Source organism: Xenopus tropicalis, chromosome 1 (genome assembly GCF_000004195.4).
Source record: "Xenopus tropicalis strain Nigerian chromosome 1, UCB_Xtro_10.0, whole genome shotgun sequence".
In the NCBI taxonomy this organism is placed as follows: Eukaryota; Metazoa; Chordata; class Amphibia; order Anura; family Pipidae; genus Xenopus; species Xenopus tropicalis.
Window position 1 is genome coordinate 215821914 of NC_030677.2, and position 24203 is coordinate 215846116.

The 24203-nt window shown below is 52.0% G+C and overlaps 1 protein-coding gene across 1 annotated transcript; it reads left to right on the forward strand.

Moving 5' to 3' along the window:
• Positions 1–9981: 9981 nt before the first annotated feature.
• Positions 9982–21986, forward strand: msmp (microseminoprotein, prostate associated). The gene is made up of 3 exons (XM_031895038.1): positions 9982–10231; positions 12123–12231; positions 21205–21986. The coding sequence occupies exons 1-3, from the start codon at positions 10135–10137 to the stop codon at positions 21392–21394; spliced, it is 396 nt and encodes a 131-aa protein (XP_031750898.1). The 5' UTR covers positions 9982–10134; the 3' UTR covers positions 21395–21986.
• Positions 21987–24203: the final 2217 nt, after the last annotated feature.

Genomic DNA, 24203 nt, shown 5'->3' on the forward strand with positions numbered 1-24203 from the left:
AATTGTCACAAGGGCACCCATACCCACATCTGGTTAAAATGCCCGGGACTCCAACAATACTGGACAGAAGTCCTACTAGCTATTTACCAAATCACAGATTATAAGTTTTCTATTGATGAACCTGTCCCAATCCTGTTGAATATCTACCCGGGTAAAAATACTATTATCTCAGATCCCCTTACACTTCACCTATTACAATCAGCTAAATCCCTCATACCTAGAAAATGGAAAACCACAAATATCCCCACTTTTATGGAATGGTTAAATAACACGAACGAAATTAGACAATTAGAGGAAATCACGTATATGATCCATAATAAAAATGCATATTACTGGAACATCTGGACACCTTGGCTCAACTATATAAAAAAGTTATAACCCAATACTCCTGCCATTCAGGCTCACCCCTCTATAGATAAACATGTTTACAAGGTCAATGTTGTTTCTTTAATAAACAATATTATGTTAACTGGAGAACCACTGTAATTGAAATGTTCCCCTCCCCTTTACCCTCCTTTTCCTTTCTGTACCCTTTTCCCCATGAAAACACTTTGGAAAAAATAAAGAATTGTTAAAAAAAAATAAAATATTCGCACCAAAATAATTTGCCACACGTCAGAAAAAGTTACAGTCATGTGAAATATAATCAAAAAGTGCGAACGAGTCAAAATGGGTGTGGCCATGCAAAAATGGGCGTGGTCACATTTAAATAAGTATCTATAATGAGGCACTGAGGGCCCCACGGCAGCAGACCTCGGGGGAGAAAGCCATCGCCTCTAGAGAAGTCGGGGGGCAGGGACCCCGGGAATGAGGATCAGTAAGTGCCGGATAATATCTGTTATAGTGAGTCACAGCTCTAGTCAGCGAGAGCTCCAACCAGGAGAGACAGCTGGGAGTATTATCAGTGAGAGCTCCAACCAGGAGAGACAGCTGGGAGTATTATCAGCGAGAGCTCCAACCAGGAGAGACAGCCGGGAGTATTATCAGCGAGAGCTCCAACCAGGAGAGACAGCTGGGAGTATTATCAGCGAGAGCTCCAACCAGGAGAGACAGCCGGGAGTATTATCAGCGAGCGCTCCAACCAGGAGAGACAGCCGGGAGTATTATCAGCGAGAGCTCCAACCAGGAGAGACAGCTGGGAGTATTATCAGTGAGAGCTCCAACCAGGAGAGACAGCCAGGAGTATTATCAGCGAGAGCTCCAACCAGGAGAGACAGCTAGGAGTATTATCAGCGAGAGCTCCAACCAGGAGAGACAGCTGGGAGTATTATCAGCGAGAGCTCCAACCAGGAGAGAAAGCCGGGAGTATTATCAGTGAGAGCTCCAACCAGGAGAGACAGCCGGGAGTATTATCAGCGAGAGCTCCAACCAGGAGAGACAGCCGGGAGTATTATCAGCGAGAGCTCCAACCAGGAGAGACAGCCGGGAGTATTATCAGCGAGAGCTCCAACCAGGAGAGACAGCTAGGAGTATTATCAGCGAGAGCTCCAACAAGGAGAGACAGCTGGGAGTATTATCAGCGAGAGCTCACACCAGGAGAGACAGCTGGGAGTATTATCAGCGAGAGCTCCAACCAGGAGAGACAGCTGGGAGTATTATCAGCGAGAGCTCCAACCAGGAGAGACAGCTGGGAGTATTATCAGCGAGAGCTCACACCAGGAGAGACAGCTGGGAGTATTATCAGCGGGAGCTCCAACAAGGAGAGTCAGCTGGGAGTATTATCAGCGAGAGCTCCAACCAGGAGAGACAGTTGTGAGTATTATCAGTGAGAGCTCCAACCAGGAGAGACAGCTGGGAGTATTATCAGCGAGAGCTCCAACAAGGAGAGACAGCTGGGAGTATTATCAGCGAGAGCTCCAACCAGGAGAGACAGCTGGGAGTATTATCAGCGAGCGCTCCAACCAGGAGAGACAGCTGGGAGTATTATCAGCGAGAGCTCCAACAAGGAGAGACAGCTGGGAGTATAATCAGCGAGAGCTCCAACCAGGAGAGACAGCTGGGAGTATTATCAGCGAGAGCTCCAACCAGGAGAGACAGCTGGGAGTATTATCAGTGAGAGCTCCAACCAGGAGAGACAGCTGGGAGTATTATCAGCGAGAGCTCCAACAAGGAGAGACAGCTGGGAGTATTATCAGCGTGAGCTCCAACCAGGAGAGACAGCTGGGAGTATTATCAGCGAGAGCTCCAACCAGGAGAGACAGCCGGGAGTATTATCAGCGAGAGCTCCAACCAGGAGAGACAGCTGGGAGTATTATCAGCGAGCGCTCCAACCAGGAGAGACAGCCGGGAGTATTATCAGCGAGAGCTCCAACCAGGAGAGACAGCTGGGAGTATTATCAGCGAGCGCTCCAACCAGGAGAGACAGCTGGGAGTATTATCAGCGAGAGCTCCAACAAGGAGAGACAGCTGGGAGTATAATCAGCGAGAGCTCCAACCAGGAGAGACAGCTGGGAGTATTATCAGCGAGAGCTCCAACCAGGAGAGACAGCTGGGAGTATTATCAGCGAGAGCTCCAACCAGGAGAGACAGCTGGGAGTATTATCAGCGAGAGCTCCAACAAGGAGAGACAGCTGGGAGTATTATCAGTGAGAGCTCCAACCAGGAGAGACAGCTGGGAGTATTATCAGCGAGCGCTCCAACCAGGAGAGACAGCCGGGAGTATTATCAGCGAGAGCTCCAACCAGGAGAGACAGCTGGGAGTATTATCAGCGAGAGCTCCAACAAGGAGAGACAGCTGGGAGTATTATCAGCGAGAGCTCCAACCAGGAGAGACAGCTGGGAGTATTATCAGCGAGAGCTCCAACCAGGAGAGACAGCCGGGAGTATTATCAGCGAGAGCTCCAACCAGGAGAGACAGCCGGGAGTATTATCAGCGAGAGCTCCAACCAGGAGAGACAGCCGGGAGTATTATCAGCGAGAGCTCCAACCAGGAGAGACAGCTAGGAGTATTATCAGCGAGAGCTCCAACCAGGAGAGACAGATGGGAGTATTATCAGCGAGAGCTCCAACCAGGAGAGACAGCTGGGAGTATTATCAGCGGGAGCTCCAACCAGGAGAGACAGCTGGGAGTATTATCAGCAAGAGCTCCAACCAGGAGAGACAGCCGGGAGTATTATCAGCGAGAGCTCCAACCAGGAGAGACAACAGGGAGTATTATCAGCGAGAGCTCCAACCAGGAGAGACAGCCGGGAGTATTATCAGCGAGAGCTCCAACCAGGAGAGACAACAGGGAGTATTATCAGCGAGAGCTCCAACCAGGAGAAACAGCTGGGATTATTATCAGGGAGAGCTCCAACCAGGAGAGACAGCTGGGAGTATTATCAGCGAGAGCTCCAACCAGGAGAGACAGCTGGGAGTATTATCAGCGAGAGGTCCAACCAGGAGAGACAGCCGGGAGTATTATCAGCGAGAGCTCCAACCAGGAGAGACAGCTGGGAGTATTATCAGCAAGAGCTCCAACCAGGAGAGACAGCTGGGAGTATTACCAGCGAGAGCTCCAACCAGGAGAGACAGCTGGGAGTATTATCAGTGAGAGGTCCAACCAGGAGAGACAGCCGGGAGTATTATCAGCGAGAGCTCCAACCAGGAGAGACAGCTGGGAGTATCCTCCGTGACAGGCAGTGGGGTAACTAGATGTTACTGGGCCCCAAAGCAAATTAATTTTAGGGCCCCAAAATGTCCACAGGTTTAGCTGTTTTACCAGTTTATTTTAATTGTTCATTAATTAGGGCCCCTGGGGCCCCCCTATACCTCCTGGGCCCCTCCCCTCTACATCTGCATTGTGAGTATTCGCTGCTTAACCCTGTGGATCATTTGGACAATAAACCCAGTTCTGTTTGCGTTTGCTGCAAGAACCTTTATTTCCTATTACTTTGCACTCAGCATAAGTGAGTTGTAGTTCCACTACCTCCCCCTCGATCCTTCCACTTAGCAATGGCCCATCCCGTGTGTTAGAGTCCCCTGTACCCCGTGCTCTAAACCTGTCTCGCTGGTCACTGTCTGTTTTACAGCTAAAAATGGGTCACAGTAGCAAAGTATATTAACCCGTGATGTGCCAGTATAGAGGCTATAGGGAAGCAATAATCTGCACATTAACCCCAGAAAAGCCAGTATAATTATTATGAAAAATGGTCAACCTGCATATTGACCCAAGACGTGCCAGTATAATTACTACAGAAAATAGATAATCTGCATATTAACCCCAGACAAGCCAGTATAATCACTAAATAAAACAGATAACCATCATTTTAACCCAAGATGTGCCAGAATAATTACTACAGATAATGGATAATCTGCATATTAACCCCAGACAAGCCAGTATAATCACTAAATAAAACAGATAACCGTCATTTTAACCTAAGACGTGCCAGTATAATTACTATGAAAAATGGATAATCTGCATATTAAACCCAGATGTGCCGGTATAATTACTACAGGAAATGGATAAATGGCATATAAAATACAGATGTGCCACTATAATCACTGTATAAGGGTCACTACAAATAGTGATGAGCCACATGGTGATTGGTCAGGCTGGAGGGTGAAGGTTTGAACCTATCCAATCCCTACACGGCTGTACTGGGACTTGAGCTTCATGGGGAAACGAGTGCCTAAAAAGCTGTGTAAGGGGAAAGAAAATGCAGGTATTGCAGTCCCACCCTCTCTGCTCCCATCTATGAGGTCTGCACACATTCAGGGGGCAACTGACCTCCCTTGCCCCTGTTTGCCCAATGCCCCTGTGCAGAGATTTGATTCCTTGTTTATGTCCATAAAAGTGAAACCATTTAAACTGCAATCCTGGCCGCAGATTGCGCTAGAAAAAATGACACAGATAAAAAATGCATTGATTTGAGCCGTTTTATTGGATTTTAGCGATTAAGCGACCGCGTAAGGTGCGGCCTTGTCAAAAAAGTCATGTGCAAATTTTATGCTGTTTCATAATTTCTCCATAGTTTCGAGAATTTTCTGGTGAAACGGGACAGATTCGCTCATCACTACACATAATACACTTACTGGGCAGCCAAAGTTCCTATGCATGTTTTCATTGGGTGCCACTGAGTGCCAAATAGTTAGACAAATCTATGCCCAATGGGCATCACATTATTCAGCAGACCCCTGGCGTTTCCCCCTGAAGTATATATTCAGGGTGTTTAATGCTGGTAGATTACAAAATATGGGGCATAACTTTGCAGTTTGGTAGTTTAGAGTTAAAAAGCTGTATTTACCCATTTTGGATTCGTCAGAATGTGTACTTTCCAAACACATAGATATAAAATATAGATATATAAATAAAGTTTTTCTGGGGTCAGCTTACTTACTTGGCACATTTACCACACATACTGTAAATCAGCAGTATATTGTTTGTAGTAGTAGCAGCATTATATGCCATACAATATGTGTGCTCAGTGTATATTTCAGGGTCTCTATGTGCCGGATGATTTGTTGATCCTATGCACAATGGGCATCAAACTGTGTGTTACACCCCTGGAATTCATTTTTAGGGTGTTTTCTCTTAGAACCTACTGATATGTGTGAGATAAGATGCTGAAAACTGGAAGCTTTGCGGTATTTCAGGTATTTTATCAAAGACAGCTCATTTTGGGAAAGCCTTGCAACACAGTAATTTGGACTTTGATGAGAGCACGGATTGCCAAATTGCCATGCCAAAACTGTTTTTCTTAATCCAACCAACTGCCCCCCCCCCCCCCGATACTAAGGGTCCCGCCCCTTCCTGCTTTATTCCCTGCTCTCATCAACCAACTGACCCCCCCTCTGATACTAAGGGTCCCGCCCCTTCCTGCTTTATTCCCTGCTCTCATCAACCAACTGACCCACCCTCTGATACTAAGGGTCCCGCCCCTTCCTGCTTTATTCCCTGCTCTCATCAACCAACTGACCCACCCTCTGATACTAAGGGTCCCGCCCCTTCCTGCTTTATTCCCTGCTCTCATCAACCAACTGACCCCCCTCTGATACTAAGGGTCCCACCCCTTCCTGCTTCATTCCCTGCTCTCATCAACCAATTTACCCCCCCGATGCAATACCCCTTTCCATCTCTATTTTAGCTGCCTGATTATGCTGCATTATTGCCCCCCTTGAACCTGATGAAAGCCCCAGCTGCCCCAGATACCTGATGCCCTAAAAAGCACCTTTTTTCTTCCCGACCCAACACTAACACTTTTATCCAACCATAAAGCTTTGGTTTAGCTCCACCTCTCCTTGGCTTAGCCCCGCCTCTCCTTGGCTTAGCCCCGCCTCCCCTTGCTTACAAGGGGAATATACTGACCTGTATACTTGCTAAGGAACAATAGAAAGACTTTCCATTCTCCTACTGTGTTTTGGGGATTGTATTTCCCTGCCAGTTATATATTGGGGGGCAGTATTTCCCTGCCAGTTACATATTGGGGGGAAGCTCCTTCCCTGCCTGTTATATATTGGGGGGCAGCTCCTTTCCTGCCAGTTACATATTGGGGGCAGTATTTCCCTGCCAGTTACATATTGGGGGGCAGTATTTCCCTGCCAGTTACATATTGGGGGGAAGCTCCTTCCCTGCCTGTTATATATTGGGGGGCAGCTCCTTTCCTGCCAGTTACATATTGGGGGCAGTATTTCCCTGCCAGTTACATATTGGGGGGCAGTATTTCCCTGCCAGTTACATATTGGGGGGCAGCTCCTTTCCTGCCAGTTACATATTGGGGGCAGTATTTCCCTGCCAGTTACATATTGGGGGGCAGTATTTCCCTGCCAGTTACATATTGGGGGGCAGCTCCTTCCCTGCCTGTTACATATTGGGGGCAGTATTTCCCTGCCAGTTACATATTGGGGGGACAGTATATCCCTGCCTGTTACATATTGGGGGGCAGCTCCTTCCCTGCCAGTTACATATTGGGGGGTAGTATTTCCCTGCCAGTTACATATTGGGGGGCAGCTCCTTCCCTGCCAGTTACATATTGGGGGGTAGTATTTCCCTGCCAGTTACATATTGGGGGGCAGCTCCTTCCCTGCCTGTTACATATTGGGGGGGCAGTATTTCCCTGCCAGTTACATATTGGGGGGCAGCTCCTTCCCTGCCTGTTACATATTGGGAGCAGTATTTCCCTGCCAGTTACATATTGGGGGGCAGTATTTCCCTGCCTGTTACATATTGGGGGGCAGCTCCTTCCCTGCCTGTTACATATTGGGGGGCAGTATTTCCCTGTCAGTTACATATTGGGGGGCAGCTCCTTCCCTGCCTGTTACATATTGGGGGGAAGCTCCTTTCCTGCCAGTTACATATTGGGGGGCAGCTCCTTCCCTGCCTGTTACATATTGGGGGGCAGCTCCTTCCCTGCCAGTTACATATTGGGGGGCAGCTCCTTCCCTGCCTGTTACATATTGGGGGGACAGTATTTCCCTGCCAGTTACATATTGGGAGCAGTATTTCCCTGCCAGTTACATATTGGGGGACAGCTCCTTCCCTGCCTGTTACATATTGGGGGGCAGCTCCTTCCCTGTCAGTTACATATTGGGGGACAGTAGTTCCCTGTCAGTTACATATTGGGGGGCAGCTCCTTCCCTGCCAGTTACATATTGGGGGGCAGCTCCTTCCCTGCCAGTTACATATTGGGGGGGCAGTATTTCCCTGCCAGTTACATATTGGGGGGTTGTATTTCCCTGCCTGTTACATATTGGGGGGCAGCTCCTTCCCTGCCTGTTACATATTGGGGGCAGCTCCTTTCCTGCCAGTTACATATTGGGGGGCAGCTCCTTCCCTGCCTGTTACATATTGGGGGGCAGCTCCTTCCCTGCCTGTTACATATTGGGGGGTTGTATTTCCCTGCCTGTTAAATATTGAGGGGCAGCTCCTTTCCTGCCAGTTACATATTGGGGGGCAGCTCCTTCCCTGCCAGTTACATATTGGGGGGCAGCTCCTTCCCTGCCAGTTACATATTGGGGGGCAGTATTTCCCTGCCAGTTACATATTGGGGGGCAGCTCCTTCCCTGCCAGTTACATATTGGGGGGCAGCTCCTTCCCTGCCTGTTACATATTGGGGGGCAGTATTTCCCTGCCAGTTACATATTGGGGGGCAGTATTTCCCTGCCTGATACATATTGGGGGGCAGCTCCTTCCCTGCCAGTTACATATTGGGGGGACAGTATATCCCTGCCAGTTACATATTGGGGGGCAGCTCCTTCCCTGCCTGTTACATATTGGGGGGCAGTATTTCCCTGCCAGTTACATATTGGGGGGCAGTATTTCCCTGCCTGATACATATTGGGGGGCAGCTCCTTCCCTGCCAGTTACATATTGGGGGGCAGCTCCTTCCCTGCCAGTTACATATTGGGGGCCCAGTATTTCCCTGCCTGTTACATATTGGGGGGCAGCTCCTTCCCTGCCAGTTACATATTGGGGGGGCAGTATTTCCCTGCCTGTTACATATTGGGGGGCAGCTCCTTCCCTGCCAGTTACATATTGGGGGGGCAGTATTTCCCTGCCTGTTACATATTGGGGGGCAGCTCCTTCCCTGCCAGTTACATATTGGGGGGGCAGTATTTCCCTGCCTGTTACATATTGGGGGGCAGCTCCTTCCCTGCCTGTTACATATTGGGGGGCAGTATTTCCCTGCCAGTTACATATTGGGGGGTAGTATTTCCCTCCCTGTTACATATTGGGGGCAGCTCCTTTCCTGCCAGTTACATATTGGGGGCAGTATTTCCCTGCCAGTTACATATTGGGGGGTAGTATTTCCCTCCCTGTTACATATTGGGGGCAGCTCCTTCCCTGTCAGTTACATATTGGGGGGAGCTCCTTCCCTTCCTGTTACATATTGGGGGGCAGCTCCTTCCCTGCCTGTTACATATTGGGGGGCAGCTCCTTCCCTGTCAGTTACATATTGGGGGGAGCTCCTTCCCTGCCTGTTACATATTGGGGGGCAGCTCCTTCCCTGCCTGTTACATATTGGGGGGCAGCTCCTTCCCTGCCTGTTACATATTGGGGGGCAGCTCCTTCCCTGCCAGTTACATATTGGGGGCAGCTCCTTCCCTGCCTGTTACATATTGGGGGGCAGCTCCTTCCCTGCCAGTTACATATTGGGGGGAGCTCCTTCCCTGCCTGTTACATATTGGGGGGCAGCTCCTTCCCTGTCAGTTACATATTGGGGGCAGCTCCTTCCCTGCCAGTTACATATTGGGGGGCAGTATTTCCCTGCCAGTTACATATTGGGGGGCAGTATTTCCCTGCCTGTTACATATTGGGGAGGCAGTATTTCCCCTCCCTGTTACATATTGGGGGGAGCTCCTTCCCTGATGACCCCTAGAGCAGTGAGAGGGAGCTGTTGGGTGGGGGATACAGTGTTGCCCCCCGTGTCCCACCTGGAGGGGTGCTTTGTGTGGGACCCCATTCCCCAGTCACTGAGGGTCGGAGCTGTGAGTCAGTACTGGAACCCGTGTCTGGCTCTGTTCCCACGGACTCTGTGCCACGGGGGGCACTCGGGGCGGGGGGGTTGGCGAGGGGGCTGCGAGGCTAGGACACGTGCCAGGTCTGGGGGGGCACTGAATCACAGTTTCACACCTTGTTAAAAACAAAAAGAGCCTTCATCCCCGGTTCTGTTTTCCAACCTCTTAAATCAGGAAATGAGTTTTATGGGATTTCCAGGTTCTGGCCGTGAGAGGCTGCGAGGGGGAATAAATAGGGGGGCGCCCCGGGGGCAGAGACACCCCACCACTCGCTGGGACTCATTCTCATAGCGACACACGGGCAGGTAGGGGCATCCCTGGCTGCTGGGGTACACACTGCTCCCTGATATACAGACAGGCACATTACTGGGGGGCACACACATTACTGGGGGGCACACACATTACTGGGGGGCACACGTATTACTGGGGGGCACACGTATTACTGGGGGGCACCCAGGTTACAGGGGGAAAATCAGGTTACAGGGGGCACCCAGAATACAGGGGGGGTACCCAGATTACAGGACACACACATTACAGGGGGGCACCCAGAATACAGGGGGGAACCCAGATTACAGGACACACACATTACAGTGGGGCACCCAGAATACAGGGGGGAACCCAGATTACAGGACACACACATTACAGTTGGCAGACCCCTGCCCTCAGCAGCAGAGCGTTTGCCCCTGATATAGAGCAGAAATGAAGATATCGGCCCCATATGGACCCTTTTTGGTTTCCCTCCTCCTTCTGACCCGAATCACTACCTGCCAAGGGCGCTGCTACTTCCAAGCCCGAGGTAAGAAGAACTGTCTCCATTCATTTATATTCCTGTGTATCATTTCCTGTGGCCTTGGGATTCTCCTCTCTGATTGGCCGGCATCACTGCCTATGGCACCCACAACCCCTATGATTTAAGAATCTGTGGGCTGGACTAGAGACCCACCCTATGCAGTATATTCAGGGGGCTCTATTGTGCCTAAAGAGCCTGACCCTATAGAGAGGTCAGGGTAAGCAGTATGGTAGCCAGGGCAAGTGGTATGGCATCCGGGGCAAGCGGTATAAGAAGATATAGGGGGGCGGGTAAAGGTGGCACCCCAAGTGATGTGCTGGGAGTAGATGGGTATCAGTTGGGGGGCCAGCAGGTTGTACTGACTGTACAGAATAATCATAATAATAATATATGTTCCTTATATTTTTATTAATAATAGTGGGGGCCGGGGTATTTCCTACCCTAGTGCTGTCCCTGGGCTCCCCACAGGGGGAGAGAGGGGGGGTCCCTTACCGACCCGACAGGAATCAGCAGTCGAGGCAGATTTGGGGGTGCTCATAGGAGCAAATTGCTGTACTGTCCCTTTAAGGATCCCTGGAATGTCTTGTTGCCATGTAAAGTGCTGAGCAAACAGTGAGTTCCTGCGGGGGGCGTGGCCACGCTCATTTATATGCGAGAGTAATGCGCAAACATTGCGTCACGCAGCCAAGAATGCGACAATATGCAATAAACGGAATTCTCAGGCTGTGAGCGCAGCGCCCCCGGGCACATTGAGTCTTTGTTATGTGTATGGGCAGCACTGGGCATTCCTGGCACCCTCATGTGCCCAACCCTGGGGCAATAAACCATTAAGTGTAACTGCCCTGGGGCAGAGGAGTCAGGGTACAGCAGGCAGGGAGTGAGTGGGCAGGGGGTGAGTGGGCAGGGGGTGAGTGGGCAGGAAGTGAGTGGGAAGGGGGTGAGTAGGCAGGGAGTGAGTGGGCAGGGAGTGAGTGGGCAGGGAGCAAGTGGGCAGGGAGTGAGTGGGCAGGGGGTGAGCGGGCAGGGGGTAAGTGGGCAGGGAGTGAGTGGGCAAGGGGTGAGTGGGCAGGGGGTGAGTGGGCAGGGAGTGAGTGGGCAGGGGGTGAGTGGGCAGGGGGTGAGTGGGCAGGAAGTGAGTGGGAAGGGGGTGAGTAGGCAGGGAGTGAGTGGGCAGGGAGCGAGTGGGCAGGGAGCGAGTGGGCAGGGAGTGAGTGGGCAGGGGGTGAGTGGGCAGGGGGTAAGTGGGCAGGGAGTGAGTGGGCAAGGGGTGAGTGGGCAGGGAGTGAGTAAGCAGGGGGTGAGTGGGCAGGGAGCGAGTGGGCAGGGGGTAAGTGGGCAGGGAGTGAGTGGGCAAGGGGTGAGTGGGCAGGGAGTGAGTGGGCAGGGGGTGAGTGGGCAGGAAGTGAGTGGGAAGGGGGTGAGTAGGCAGGGAGTGAGTGGGCAGGGAGTGAGTGGGCAGGGGGCGAGTGGGCAGGGAGCGAGTGGGCAGGGGGTGAGTGGGCAGGGAGTGAGTGGGCAAGGGGTGAGTGGGCAGGGAGTGAGTGGGCAGGGAGTGAGTGGGCCGGGGTGAGTGGGCCGGGAGTGAGTGGGCAGGGAGCAAGTGGGCAGGGGGTGAGTGGGCAGGCAGTGAGTGGACAGGGGGTGAGTGGGCAGGGGGTGAGCGGGCAGGGGGTGAGTGGGCAGGGAGTGAGTGGGCAGGGGGTGAGTGGGCAGGGGGTGAGCGTGCAGGGAGTGAGTGGACAGGGGGTGAGTGGGCAGGGAGTGAATGGGCAGGGAGTGAGTGGGCAGGGGGTGAGTGGGCAGGGGGTGAGTGGGCAGGGGGTGAGCGCCAGGGAGTGAGTGGGCACAGAGTGAGTGCAGGGAACCAATAATCTGATTTACTGCCCTCTCTTGGCAGCTCCGTGTCGATACGGCGGCAGAAGCTTTGCCCTGGGGGAGTCGTGGCTGGGGAGTAACTGCCAGCTCTGTACCTGCCTGCACCCCGTGGGAGTCGGCTGCTGTGAGATGTAAGTGACCCCAATACAAACCTGTGGGGGGGCAGTGAGATTCTCTCCTTGAAGTACAACCCAGTAACTAGTTCTGCCCAGGGTCCAACTGGCCTATCAGTACCACATGATATGTTACTGGGCCCATCCTAGGAGAATTCCATCCTTATTTCCATTATGGGCCGATACCATTGGGTACGATGTGTGTTTAACGGCTGAGACTGGGTCCTGTGAGTCAGGGTACGTACATATGTTGGGTTCTGGTTCCCCTCCCCTTACTCCTGAACCTTCTCCCCTCCCAGTACTAAGCATCCTATGGTACCAAAGAGATCTGTTGGGCTTGAGTTCTCCTCCCCTTACTCATAAACCTTCTCCCGTCTCAGTACTAAGCATCCTATGGTACCAGAAAGCTGTTGGGTTCTGGTTCCCCTCCCCTTACTCCTAAACCTTGTCTCCTCCCATTGCTAAGCATCCTTTGGTACCAGAGAGATCTGTTGGGTTCTGGTCCTCCTTCCCTTACTCCTGAACCTTCTCCCCTCCCACTCCCAGTACTAAGCATCCTATGGTACCAGAGAGCTCTGTTGGGTTCTGGTTCTCCTCCCCTTACTCCTAAACCTTCTCCCCTCCCAGTACTAAGCATCCTTTGGTACCAGAGAGATCTGTTGGGTTCTGGTCCTCCTTCCCTTACTCCTGAACCTTCTCCCCTCCCACTCCCAGTACTAAGCATCCTATGGTACCAGAGAGCTCTGTTGGGTTCTGGTTCTCCTCCCCTTACTCCTAAACCTTCTCCCCTCCCAGTACTAAGCATCCTATGGTACCAGAGAGCTCTGTTGGGTTCTGGTTCTCCTCCCCTTACTCCTAAACCTTGTCTCCTTCCATTGCTAAGCATCCTTTGGTACCAGAGAGATCTGTTGGGTTCTGGTTCCCCTCCCCTTACCCCTGAACCTTCTCCCCTCCCAGTACTAAGCATCCTATGGTACCAGAGAGCTCTGTTGGGTTCTGGTTCCCCTCCCCTTACCCCTGAGCCTTTTCCCCTCCCAGTACTAAGCATCCTATGGTACCAGAGAGCTCTGTTGGGTTCTGGTTCTCCTCCCCTTACTCCTGAGCCTTTTCCCCTCTCAGTACTAAGCATCCTATGGTACCAGAGAGCTTTGTTGGGTTCTGGTTCTCCTCCCCTTACTCCTGAGCCTTTTCCCCTCTCAGTACTAAGCATCCTATGGTACCAGAGAGCTCTGTTGGGTTCTGGTTCTCCTCCCCTTACTCTTGAGCCTTTTCCCCTCCCGGTACTAAGCATCCTATGGTACCAGAGAGCTGTTGGGTTCTGGTTCTCCTCCCCTTACTCCTGAACCTTCTCCCCTCCCAGTACTAAGCATCCTATGGTACCAGAGAGATCTGTTGGGCTGGGGTTCTCCTCCCCTTACTCCTGAACCTTCTCCCCTCCCAGTACTAAGCATCCTATGGTACCAGAGAGCTCTGTTGGGCTTGGGTTCTCCTCTCCTTACTCCTGAGCCTTTTCCCCTCTCAGTACTAAGCATCCTATGGTACCAGAGAGATCTGTTGGATTCTGGTTCTCCTCCCCTTACTCCTGAACCATCTCCCCTCCCAGTACTAAGCATCCTAAGGTGCCAGATGGATCTGTTGGATTCTGGTTCTCCTTCCCTTACTCCTGAACCATCTCCCCTCCCAGTACTAAGCATCCTATGGTACCAGAGAGATCTGTTGGGCTTGGGTTCTCCTCCCCTCACTCCTGAACCTTCTCCCCTCCCAGTACTAAGCATCCTATGGTACCAGAGAGATCTGTTGGGCTTGGGTTCTCCTCTCCTTACTCCTGAACCTTCTCCCCTCCCAGTACTAAGCATCCTATGGTACCAGAGAGATCTGTTGGGCTTGGGTTCTCCTCTCCTTACTCCTGAGCCTTTTCCCCTCTCAGTACTAAGCATCCTATGGTACCAGAGCGATCTGTTGGGCTTGGGTTCTCCTCCCCTTACTCCTGAACCTTCTCCCCTCCCAGTACTAAGCATCCTATGGTACCAGAGAGATCTGTTGGATTCTGGTTCTCCTCCCCTTACTCCTTAACCATCTCCCCTCCCAGTACTAAGCATCCTAAGGTGCCAGAGGGATCTGTTGGGTTCTGGTTCTCCTTCCCTTACTCCTGAACCATCTCCCCTCCCAGTACTAAGCATCCAATGGTACCAGAGAGATCTGTTGGGCTTGAGTTCTCCTCCCCTTACTCCTAAACCTTCTCCCGTCTCAGTACTAAGCATCCTATGGTACCAGAAAGCTGTTGGGTTCTGGTTCCCCTCCCCTTACTCCTAAACCTTGTCTCCTCCCATTGCTAAGCATCCTTTGGTACCAGAGAGATCTGTTGGGTTCTGGTCCTCCTTCCCTTACTCCTGAACCTTCTCCCCTCCCACTCCCAGTACTAAGCATCCTATGGTACCAGAGAGCTCTGTTGGGTTCTGGTTCTCCTCCCCTTACTCCTAAACCTTCTCCCCTCCCAGTACTAAGCATCCTATGGTACCAGAGAGCTCTGTTGGGTTCTGGTTCTTTTTCCCTTACTCCTAAACCTTGTCTCCTCCCATTGCTAAGCATCCTTTGGTACCAGAGAGATATGTTGGGTTCTGGTCCTCCTTCCCTTACTCCTAAACCTTCTCCCCTCCCAGTACTAAGCATCCTATGGTACCAGAGAGCTCTGTTGGGTTCTGGTTCTCCTCCCCTTACCCCTGAACCTTCTCCCCTGCCAGTACTAAGCATCCTATGGTACCAGAGAGCTCTGTTGGGTTCTGGTTCTCCTCCCCTTACTCCTGAGCCTTTTCCCCTCTCAGTACTAAGCATCCTATGGTACCAGAGAGCTTTGTTGGGTTCTGGTTCTCCTCCCCTTACTCCTGAGCCTTTTCCCCTCTCAGTACTAAGCATCCTATGGTACCAGAGAGCTCTGTTGGGTTCTGGTTCTCCTCCCTTTACTCCTGAGCCTTTTCCCCTCCCAGTACTAAGCATCCTATCGTACCAGAGAGCTGTTGGGTTCTGGTTCTCCTCCCCTTACTCCTGAACCTTCTCCCCTCCCAGTACTAAGTATCCTATGGTACCAGAGAGATCTGTTGGGCTTGGGTTCTCCTCCCCTTACTCCTGAACCTTCTCCCCTCCCAGTACTAAGCATCCTATGGTACCAGAGAAATCTGTTGGGCTTGGGTTCTCCTCCCCTTACTCCTGAACCTTCTCCCCTCTCAGTACTAAGCATCCTATGGTACCAGAGAGCTCTGTTGGGCTTGGGTTCTCCTCTCCTTACTCCTGAGCCTTTTCCCCTCTCAGTACTAAGCATCCTATGGTACCAGAGAGATCTGTTGGATTCTGGTTCTCCTTCCCTTACTCCTGAACCATCTCCCCTCCCAGTACTAAGCATCCTATGGTACCAGAGAGATCTGTTGGGCTTGGGTTCTCCTCCCCTTACTCCTGAACCTTCTCCCCTCCCAGTACTAAGCATCCTATGGTACCAGAGAGCTCTGTTGGGCTTGGGTTCTCCTCCCCTTACTCCTGAACCTTCTCCCCTCCCAGTACTAAGCATCCTATGGTACCAGAGAGCTCTGTTGGGCTTGGGTTCTCCTCCCCTTACTCCTGAACCTTCTCCCCTCCCAGTACTAAGCATCCTATGGTACCAGAGAGATCTGTTGGATTCTGGTTCTCCTCCCCTTACTCCTGAACCATCTCCCCTCCCAGTACTAAGCATCCTAAGGTGCCAGATGGATCTGTTGGATTCTGGTTCTCCTTCCCTTACTCCTGAACCATCTCCCCTCCCAGTACTAAGCATCCTATGGTACCAGAGAGATCTGTTGGGCTTGGGTTCTCCTCCCCTCACTCCTGAACCTTCTCCCCTCCCAGTACTAAGCATCCTATGGTACCAGAGAGATCTGTTGGGCTTGGGTTCTCCTCTCCTTACTCCTGAACCTTCTCCCCTCCCAGTACTAAGCATCCTATGGTACCAGAGAGATCTGTTGGGCTTGGGTTCTCCTCTCCTTACTCCTGAGCCTTTTCCCCTCTCAGTACTAAGCATCCTATGGTACCAGAGAGATCTGTTGGGCTTGGGTTCTCCTCTCCTTACTCCTGAACCTTCTCCCCTCCCAGTACTAAGCATCCTATGGTACCAGAGAGATCTGTTGGGCTTGGTTCTCCTCCCCTTACTCCTGAACCTTCTCCCCTCCCAGTACTAAGCATCCTATGGTACCAGAGAGATCTGTTGGATTCTGGTTCTCCTCCCCTTACTCCTGAACCATCTCCCCTCCCAGTACTAAGCATCCTAAGGTGCCAGAGGGATCTGTTGGGTTCTGGTTCTCCTTCCCTTACTCCTGAACCATCTCCCCTCCCAGTACTAAGCATCCAATGGTACCAAAGAGATCTGTTGGGCTTGAGTTCTCCTCCCCTTACTCCTAAACCTTCTCCCATCTCAGTACTAAGCATCCTATGGTACCAGAAAGCTGTTGGGTTCTGGTTCCCCTCCCCTTACTCCTAAACCTTGTCTCCTCCCATTGCTAAGCATCCTTTGGTACCAGAGAGATCTGTTGGGTTCTGGTCCTCCTTCCCTTACTCCTGAACCTTCTCCCCTCCCACTCCCAGTACTAAGCATCCTATGGTACCAGAGAGCTCTGTTGGGTTCTGGTTCTCCTCCCATTACTCCTAAACCTTCTCCCCTCCCAGTACTAAGCATCCTATGGTACCAGAGAGCTCTGTTGGGTTCTGGTTCACCTCCCCTTACCCCTGAACCTTCTCCCCTGCCAGTACTAAGCATCCTATGGTACCAGAGAGCTCTGTTGGGTTCTGGTTCTCCTCCCCTTACTCCTGAGCCTTTTCCCCTCTCAGTACTAAGCATCCTATGGTACCAGAGAGCTTTGTTGGGTTCTGGTTCTCCTCCCCTTACTCCTGAGCCTTTTCCCCTCTCAGTACTAAGCATCCTATGGTACCAGAGAGCTCTGTTGGGTTCTGGTTCTCCTCCCCTTACTCCTGAGCCTTTTCCCCTCCCAGTACTAAGCATCCTATTGTACCAGAGAGCTGTTGGGTTCTGGTTCTCCTCCCCGTACTCCTGAACCTTCTCCCCTCCCAGTACTAAGTATCCTATGGTACCAGAGAGATCTGTTGGGCTTGGGTTCTCCTCCCCTTACTCCTGAACCTTCTCCCCTCCCAGTACTAAGCATCCTATGGTACCAGAGAGATCTGTTGGGCTTGGGTTCTCCTCTCCTTACTCCTGAGCCTTTTTCCCTCTCAGTACTAAGCATCCTATGGTACCAGAGCGATCTGTTGGGCTTGGGTTCTCCTCTCCTTACTCCTGAACCTTTTCCCCTCCCAGTACTAAGCATCCTATGGTACCAGAGAGATCTGTTGGGCTTGGGTTCTCCTCCCCTTACTCCTGAACCTTCTACCCTCCCAGTACTAAGCATCCTATGGTACCAGAGAGATCTGTTGGATTCTGGTTCTCCTCCCCTTACTCCTGAACCATCTCCCCTCCCAGTACTAAGCATCCTAAGGTGCAAGAGGGATCTGTTGGGTTCTGGTTCTCCTTCCCTTACTCCTGAACCATCTCCCCTCCCAGTCCTAAGCATCCTATGGTAGCAGAGAGCTCTGTTGGGTTCTGGTTCTCCTTCCCTTACTCCTGAACCATCTCCCCTCCCAGTACTAAGCATCCTATGGTACCAGAGAGCTCTGTTGGGCTTGGGTTCTCCTTCCCTTACTCCTGAACAATCTCCCCTCCCAGTACTAAGCATCCTATGGTACCAGAGAGCTCTGTTGGGTTCTGGTCCTCCTTCCCTTACTCCTAAACCTTCTCCCCTCCCAGTACTAAGCATCCTATGGTACCAGAGAGCTCTGTTGGATTCTGGTTCTCCTTCCCTTACTCCTGAACCATCTCCCCTCCCAGTACTAAGCATCCTATGGTACCAGAGAGATCTGTTGGGCTTGGGTTCTCCTCCCCTCACTCCTGAACCTTCTCCCCTCCCAGTACTAAGCATCCTATGGTACCAGAGAGATCTGTTGGGCTTGGGTTCTCCTCTCCTTACTCCTGAACCTTCTCCCCTCCCAGTACTAAGCATCCTATGGTACCAGAGAGATCTGTTGGGCTTGGGTTCTCCTCTCCTTACTCCTGAGCCTTTTCCCCTCTCAGTACTAAGCATCCTATGGTACCAGAGCGATCTGTTGGGCTTGGGTTCTCCTCTCCTTACTCCTGAACCTTCTCCCCTCCCAGTACTAAGCATCCTATGGTACCAGAGAGATCTGTTGGGCTTGGGTTCTCCCCTCCCAGTACTAAGCATCCTATGGTACCAGAGAGATCTGTTGGATTCTGGTTCTCCTCCCCATACTCCTGAACCTTCTCCCCTCCCAGTACTAAGCATCCTAAGGTGCAAGAGGGATCTGTTGGGTTCTGGTTCTCCTTCCCTTACTCCTGAACCATCTCCCCTCCCAGTACTAAGCATCCTATGGTACCAGAGAGCTCTGTTGGGTTCTGGTTCTGGTTCTCCTTCCCTTACTCCTGAACCATCTCCCCTCCCAGTACTAAGCATCCTATGGTACCAGAGAGCTCTGTTGGGCTTGGGTTCTCCTTCCCTTACTCCTGAACAATCTCCCCTCCCAGTACTAAGCATCCTATGGTACCAGAGAGCTCTGTTGGGCTTGGGTTCTCCTTCCCTTACTCCTGAACAATCTCCCCTCCCAGTACTAAGCATCCTATGGTACCAGAGAGCTCTGTTGGGTTCTGGTCCTCCTTCCCTTACTCCTAAACCTTCTCCCCTCCCAGTACTAAGCATCCTATGGTACCACAGAGATCTGTTGGGTTCTGGTCCTCCTTCCCTTACTCCTAAACCTTCTCCCCTCCCAGTACTAAGCATCCTATGGTACCAGAGAGCTCTGTTGGGCTTGGGTTCTCCTTCCCTTACTCCTGAACAATCTCCCCTCCCAGTACTAAGCATCCTATGGTACCAGAGAGCTCTGTTGGGTTCTGGTCCTCCTTCCCTTACTCCTAAACCTTCTCCCCTCCCAGTACTAAGCATCCTATGGTACCACAGAGATCTGTTGGGTTCTGGTCCTCCTTCCCTTACTCCTAAACCTTCTCCCCTCCCAGTACTAAGCATCCTATGGTACCAGAGAGCTCTGTTGGGTTCTGGTTCTCCTCCCCTTACTCCTGAGCCTTCTCCCCTCTCAGTACTAAGCATCCTATGGTACCAGAGAGCTCTGTTGGGCTTGGGTTCTCCTTCCCTAACTCCTGAACCATCTCCCCTCCCAGTACTAAGCATCCTATGGTATCAGAGAGCTGTTGGGTTCTGGTTCTCCTCCCCTTACTCCTGAACCTTCTCCCCTCCCAGTACTAAGCATCCTATGGTACCAGAGAGCTCTGTTGGGCTTGGGTTCTCCTCCCCTTACCCCTAAACCTTCTCCCCTCCCTGTACTAAGACCCCTATGGTTCCAGAGAGATCTGTTGGGTTCTGGTCCTCCTTCCCTTACTCCTGAACCTTCTCCCCTCCCAGTACTAAGCATCCTATGGTACCAGAGAAATCTGTTGGGTTCTGGTCCTCCTTCCCTTACTCCTAAACCTTCTCCCCTCCCAGTACTAAGCATCCTATGGTACCAGAGAGCTGTTGGGTTCTGGTTCTCCTCCCCTTACTCCTAAACCTTCTCCCCTCCCAGTACTAAGCATCCTATGGTATCAGAGAGCTGTTGGGCTTGGGTTCTCCTTCCCTTACTCCTAAACCTTCTTCCCTCCCAGTACTAAGCATCCTATGGTACCAGAGAGATCTGTTGGGCTTGGGTCCCTTTTCCCTTACTCCTATACCTTCTCCCCTCCCAGTACTAAGCATCCTATGGTACCAGAGAGATCTGTTGGGTTCTGGTCCTCCTTCCCTTACTCCTAAACCTTCTCCCCTCCCAGTACTAAGCATCCTATGGTACCAGAGAGATCTGTTGGGTTCTGGTCCTCCTTCCCTTACTCCTAAACCTTCTCCCCTCCCAGTACTAAGCATCCTATGGTACCAGAGAGATCTGTTGGGTTCTGGTCCTCCTTCCCTTACTCCTAAACCTTCTCCCCTCCCAGTACTAAGCATCCTATGGTACCAGAGAGCTCTGTTGGGTTCTGGTTCTCCTCCCCTTACTCCTGAGCCTTCTCCCCTCTCAGTACTAAGCATCCTATGGTACCAGAGAGCTCTGTTGGGCTTGGGTTCTCCTTCCCTTACTCCTGAACCATCTCCCCTCCCAGTACTAAGCATCCTATGGTATCAGAGAGCTTTTGGGTTCTGGTTCTCCTCCCCTTACTCCTGAACCTTCTCCCCTCCCAGTACTAAGCATCCTATGGTACCAGAGAGCTCTGTTGGGCTTGGGTTCTCCTCCCCTTACTCCTAAACCTTCTCCCCTCCCTGTACTAAGCATCCTATGGTTCCAGAGAGATCTGTTGGGTTCTGGTCCTCCTTCCCTTACTCCTGAACCTTCTCCCCTCCCAGTACTAAGCATCCTATGGTACCAGAGAGATCTGTTGGGTTCTGGTCCTCCTTCCCTTACTCCTGAACCTTCTCCCCTCCCAGTACTAAGCATCCTATGGTACCAGAGAGATCTGTTGGTTTCTGGTCCTCCTTCCCTTACTCCTAAACCTTCTCCCCTCCCAGTACTAAGCATCCTATGGTACCAGAGAGCTCTGTTGGGCTTGGGTTCTCCTTCCCTTACTCCTGAGCCTTCTCCCCTCCCAGTACTAAGCATCCTATGGTACCAGAGAGATATGCTGGGTTCTGGTTCTCCTCCCCTTACTCCAGAACCAAGTCCCCTCCTGGGACTGAGCACCCTATGGTGGAGTGGGATCTGTTGGGCTTGGGTTCTCCACTCCGTACTCCTGAGCTTTCTCAGCATTCCATGGTAACAGCGAGACCTGCTGGGTTCTGGTTCTCCTTTGTCTTCTCCCTCTCCTGCACCCAGTACCAAAGCAATGTGTTGGGTTTTTGGTTCTCCTTTATCTTCTCAACCTTCTCCCCGCAGTACCCAGCACCCCATTGACTTCCCATCTTGGTGTGAAGCTCGCTACGACCCCCAGACCTGCCAGATCTCCGTGGTGCAGAAGGCCAACCCGAGCCTCCCGTGTGTGCACAGTGCAGATTATGAGTGGGGTTCTGCCGGTACCGCTGAACCCACCCCCCAAACCATCTACCCTACAGACCTTGGCAGATAGGCGCTCGGGCCGCAGCACAACATGGACCTTGTGCCAAGGGGCTGCTACCGCCCATAAACTCTCCTACTACTCGCTTACCTGCTACGGGGAGTAGGACCTACCGGCGCCACCGGGGAGTAGAACGAAATCGGATCTCTCCCACAGGTATAACCAGCACCACGTATACAGAGGGCACAGAAAGCTCTGCTGGCTCACTGGGTTCTAAACACATCGGGTCAGACTGGGACTAATGAGCAATGAGATGGGACTGGCCCTAAAATCTCAATTGGCCCAATCTGGAAGAAGAGGAGGAGCCGGAGAGTTTCACTGATACAGGCCCAGGGGCAGTGATAGATCATTGTGGGTCCTGGTACTACCAGAACCAGAGATACCAACATGAATGCATGGAGATACCTGCAAGTACCAGCTCCAGCCTGTTTCCCTAGCGCCCCCTGTATGCTCCACCCCTTTCTATGGTGCCACTTATATACATGTACCTACCTATTAACCCAGCACGTGTAATGTTCTGTAACTGTAACAGAACCTTCTCTGGTCTCATAATTATCCCTTCTATTTAACTGTCAGCACAAATAAACAGCACCTTGTATATGGATCCTCTGAACCTGGTACTGGCCCAAACTGTACTAATGGCACCGACGTGTTTATGTGTCGGTCCCCCCTAGGCCCAAACTGTACTAATGGCAGTGACGTGTTTATGGGTCAGTCCCCCCTAGGCCCAAACTGTACTAATGGCAGTGACGTGTTTATGGGTCAGTCCCCCTAGGCCCAAACTGTACTAATGGCAGTGACGTGTTTATGGGTCAGTCCCCCCTAGGCCCAAACTGTACTAATGGCAGTGACGTGTTTATGGGTCAGTCCCCCCTAGGCCCAAACTGTACTAATGGCAGTGAGGTGTTTATGGGTCGGTCCCCCCTAGGCCCAAACTGTACTAATGGTAGTGACGTGTTTATGGGTCAGTCCCCCCTAGGCCCAAACTGTACTAATGGCACCGACGTGTTTATGGGTCGGTCCCCCCTAGGCCCAAACTGTACTAATGGCACCGACGTGTTTATGGGTCAGTCCCCCCTAGGCCCAAACTGTACTAATGGCACCGACGTGTTTATGGGTCAGTCCCCCCTAGGCCCAAACTGTACTAATGGCACCGACGTGTTTATGGGTCAGTCCCCCCTAGGCCCAAACTGTACTAATGGCACCGACGTGTTTATGGGTCAGTCCCCCCTAGGCCCAAACTGTACTAATGGCACCGACGTGTTTATGGGTCAGTCCCCCTAGGCCCAAACTGTACTAATGGCAGTGACGTGTTTATGGGTCAGTCCCCCCTAGGCCCAAACTGTACTAAGGCACCGACGTGTTTATGGGTCAGTCCCCCCTAGGCCCAAACTGTACTAATGGCACCGACGTGTTTATGGGTCAGTCCCCCCTAGGCCCAAACTGTACTAATGGCACCGACGTGTTTATGGGTCAGTCCCCCCTAGGCCCAAACTGTACTAATGGCACCGACGTGTTTATGGTCAGTCTCCCCTAGGCCCAAACTGTACTAATGGCACCGATGTGTTTATGGGTCAATCCCCCCTAGGCCCAAACTGTACTAATGGCACCGACGTGTTTATGGTCAGTCCCCCCTAGGCCCAAACTGTACTAATGGCAGTGACGTGTTTATGTGTCGGTCCCCCCTAGGCCCAAACTGTACTAAGGCACCGACGTGTTTATGGTCAGTCCCCCCTAGGCCCAAACTGTACTAATGGTACCGACGTGTTTATGGTCAGTCCCCCTAGGCCCAAACTGTACTAAGGCACCGACGTGTTTATGGGTCAGTCCCCCCTAGGCCCAAACTGTACTAATGGCACCGACGTGTTTATGGGTCAGTCCCCCCTAGGCCCAAACTGTACTAATGGCACCGACGTGTTTATGGGTCAGTCCCCCTAGGCCCAAACTGTACTAATGGCACCGACGTGTTTATGGGTCAGTCCCCCCTAGGCCCAAACTGTACTAATGGCAGTGACGTGTTTATGGGTCAGTCCCCCCTAGGCCCAAACTGTACTAATGGTACCGACGTGTTTATGGGTCAGTCCCCCTAGGCCCAAACTGTACTAATGGCACCGACATGTTTATGGGTCGGTCCCCCCTAGGCCCAAACTGTACTAAGGCACCGACGTGTTTATGGGTCAGTCCCCCCTAGGCCCAAACTGTACTAATGGCACCGACGTGTTTATGGTCAGTCCCCCCTAGGCCCAAACTGTACTAATGGCACCGACGTGTTTATGGGTCAGTCCCCCCTAGGCCCAAACTGTACTAATGGCACCGACGTGTTTATGGGTCGGTCCCCCTAGGCCCAAACTGTACTAATGGCACCGACGTGTTTATGGGTCAGTCCCCCCTAGGCCCAAACTGTACTAATGGCAGTGACGTGTTTATGGGTCAGTCCCCCCTAGGCCCAAACTGTACTAATGGCAGTGACGTGTTTATGGGTCGGTCCCCCTAGGCCCAAACTGTACTAATGGCACCGACGTATTTATGGGTCAGTCCCCCCTAGGCCCAAACTGTACTAATGGCACCGACATGTTTATGGGTCAGTCCCCCTAGGCCCAAACTGTACTAATGGCACCGACGTGTTTATGGGTCAGTCCCCCCTAGGCCCAAACTGTACTAATGGCACCGACGTGTTTATGGTCAGTCCCCCTAGGCCCAAACTGTACTAATGGCACCGACGTGTTTATGGGTCGGTCCCCCCTAGGCCCAAACTGTACTAATGGCACCGACGTGTTTATGGGTCGGTCCCCCCTAGGCCCAAACTGTACTAATGGCACCG

Excerpts from the sequence above, each read along its gene's own strand:
- msmp (XM_031895038.1), top strand. The coding sequence starts at position 10,135 with ATGAAGATATCGGCCCCATATGGACCCTTTTTGGTTTCCCTCCTCCTT. Across the intron at positions 10,232-12,122 it reads CTGCTACTTCCAAGCCCGAG|CTCCGTGTCGATACGGCGGC; the intron begins GTAAGAAGAACT and ends CTCTCTTGGCAG. Across the intron at positions 12,232-21,204 it reads GGAGTCGGCTGCTGTGAGAT|TACCCAGCACCCCATTGACT; the intron begins GTAAGTGACCCC and ends TTCTCCCCGCAG.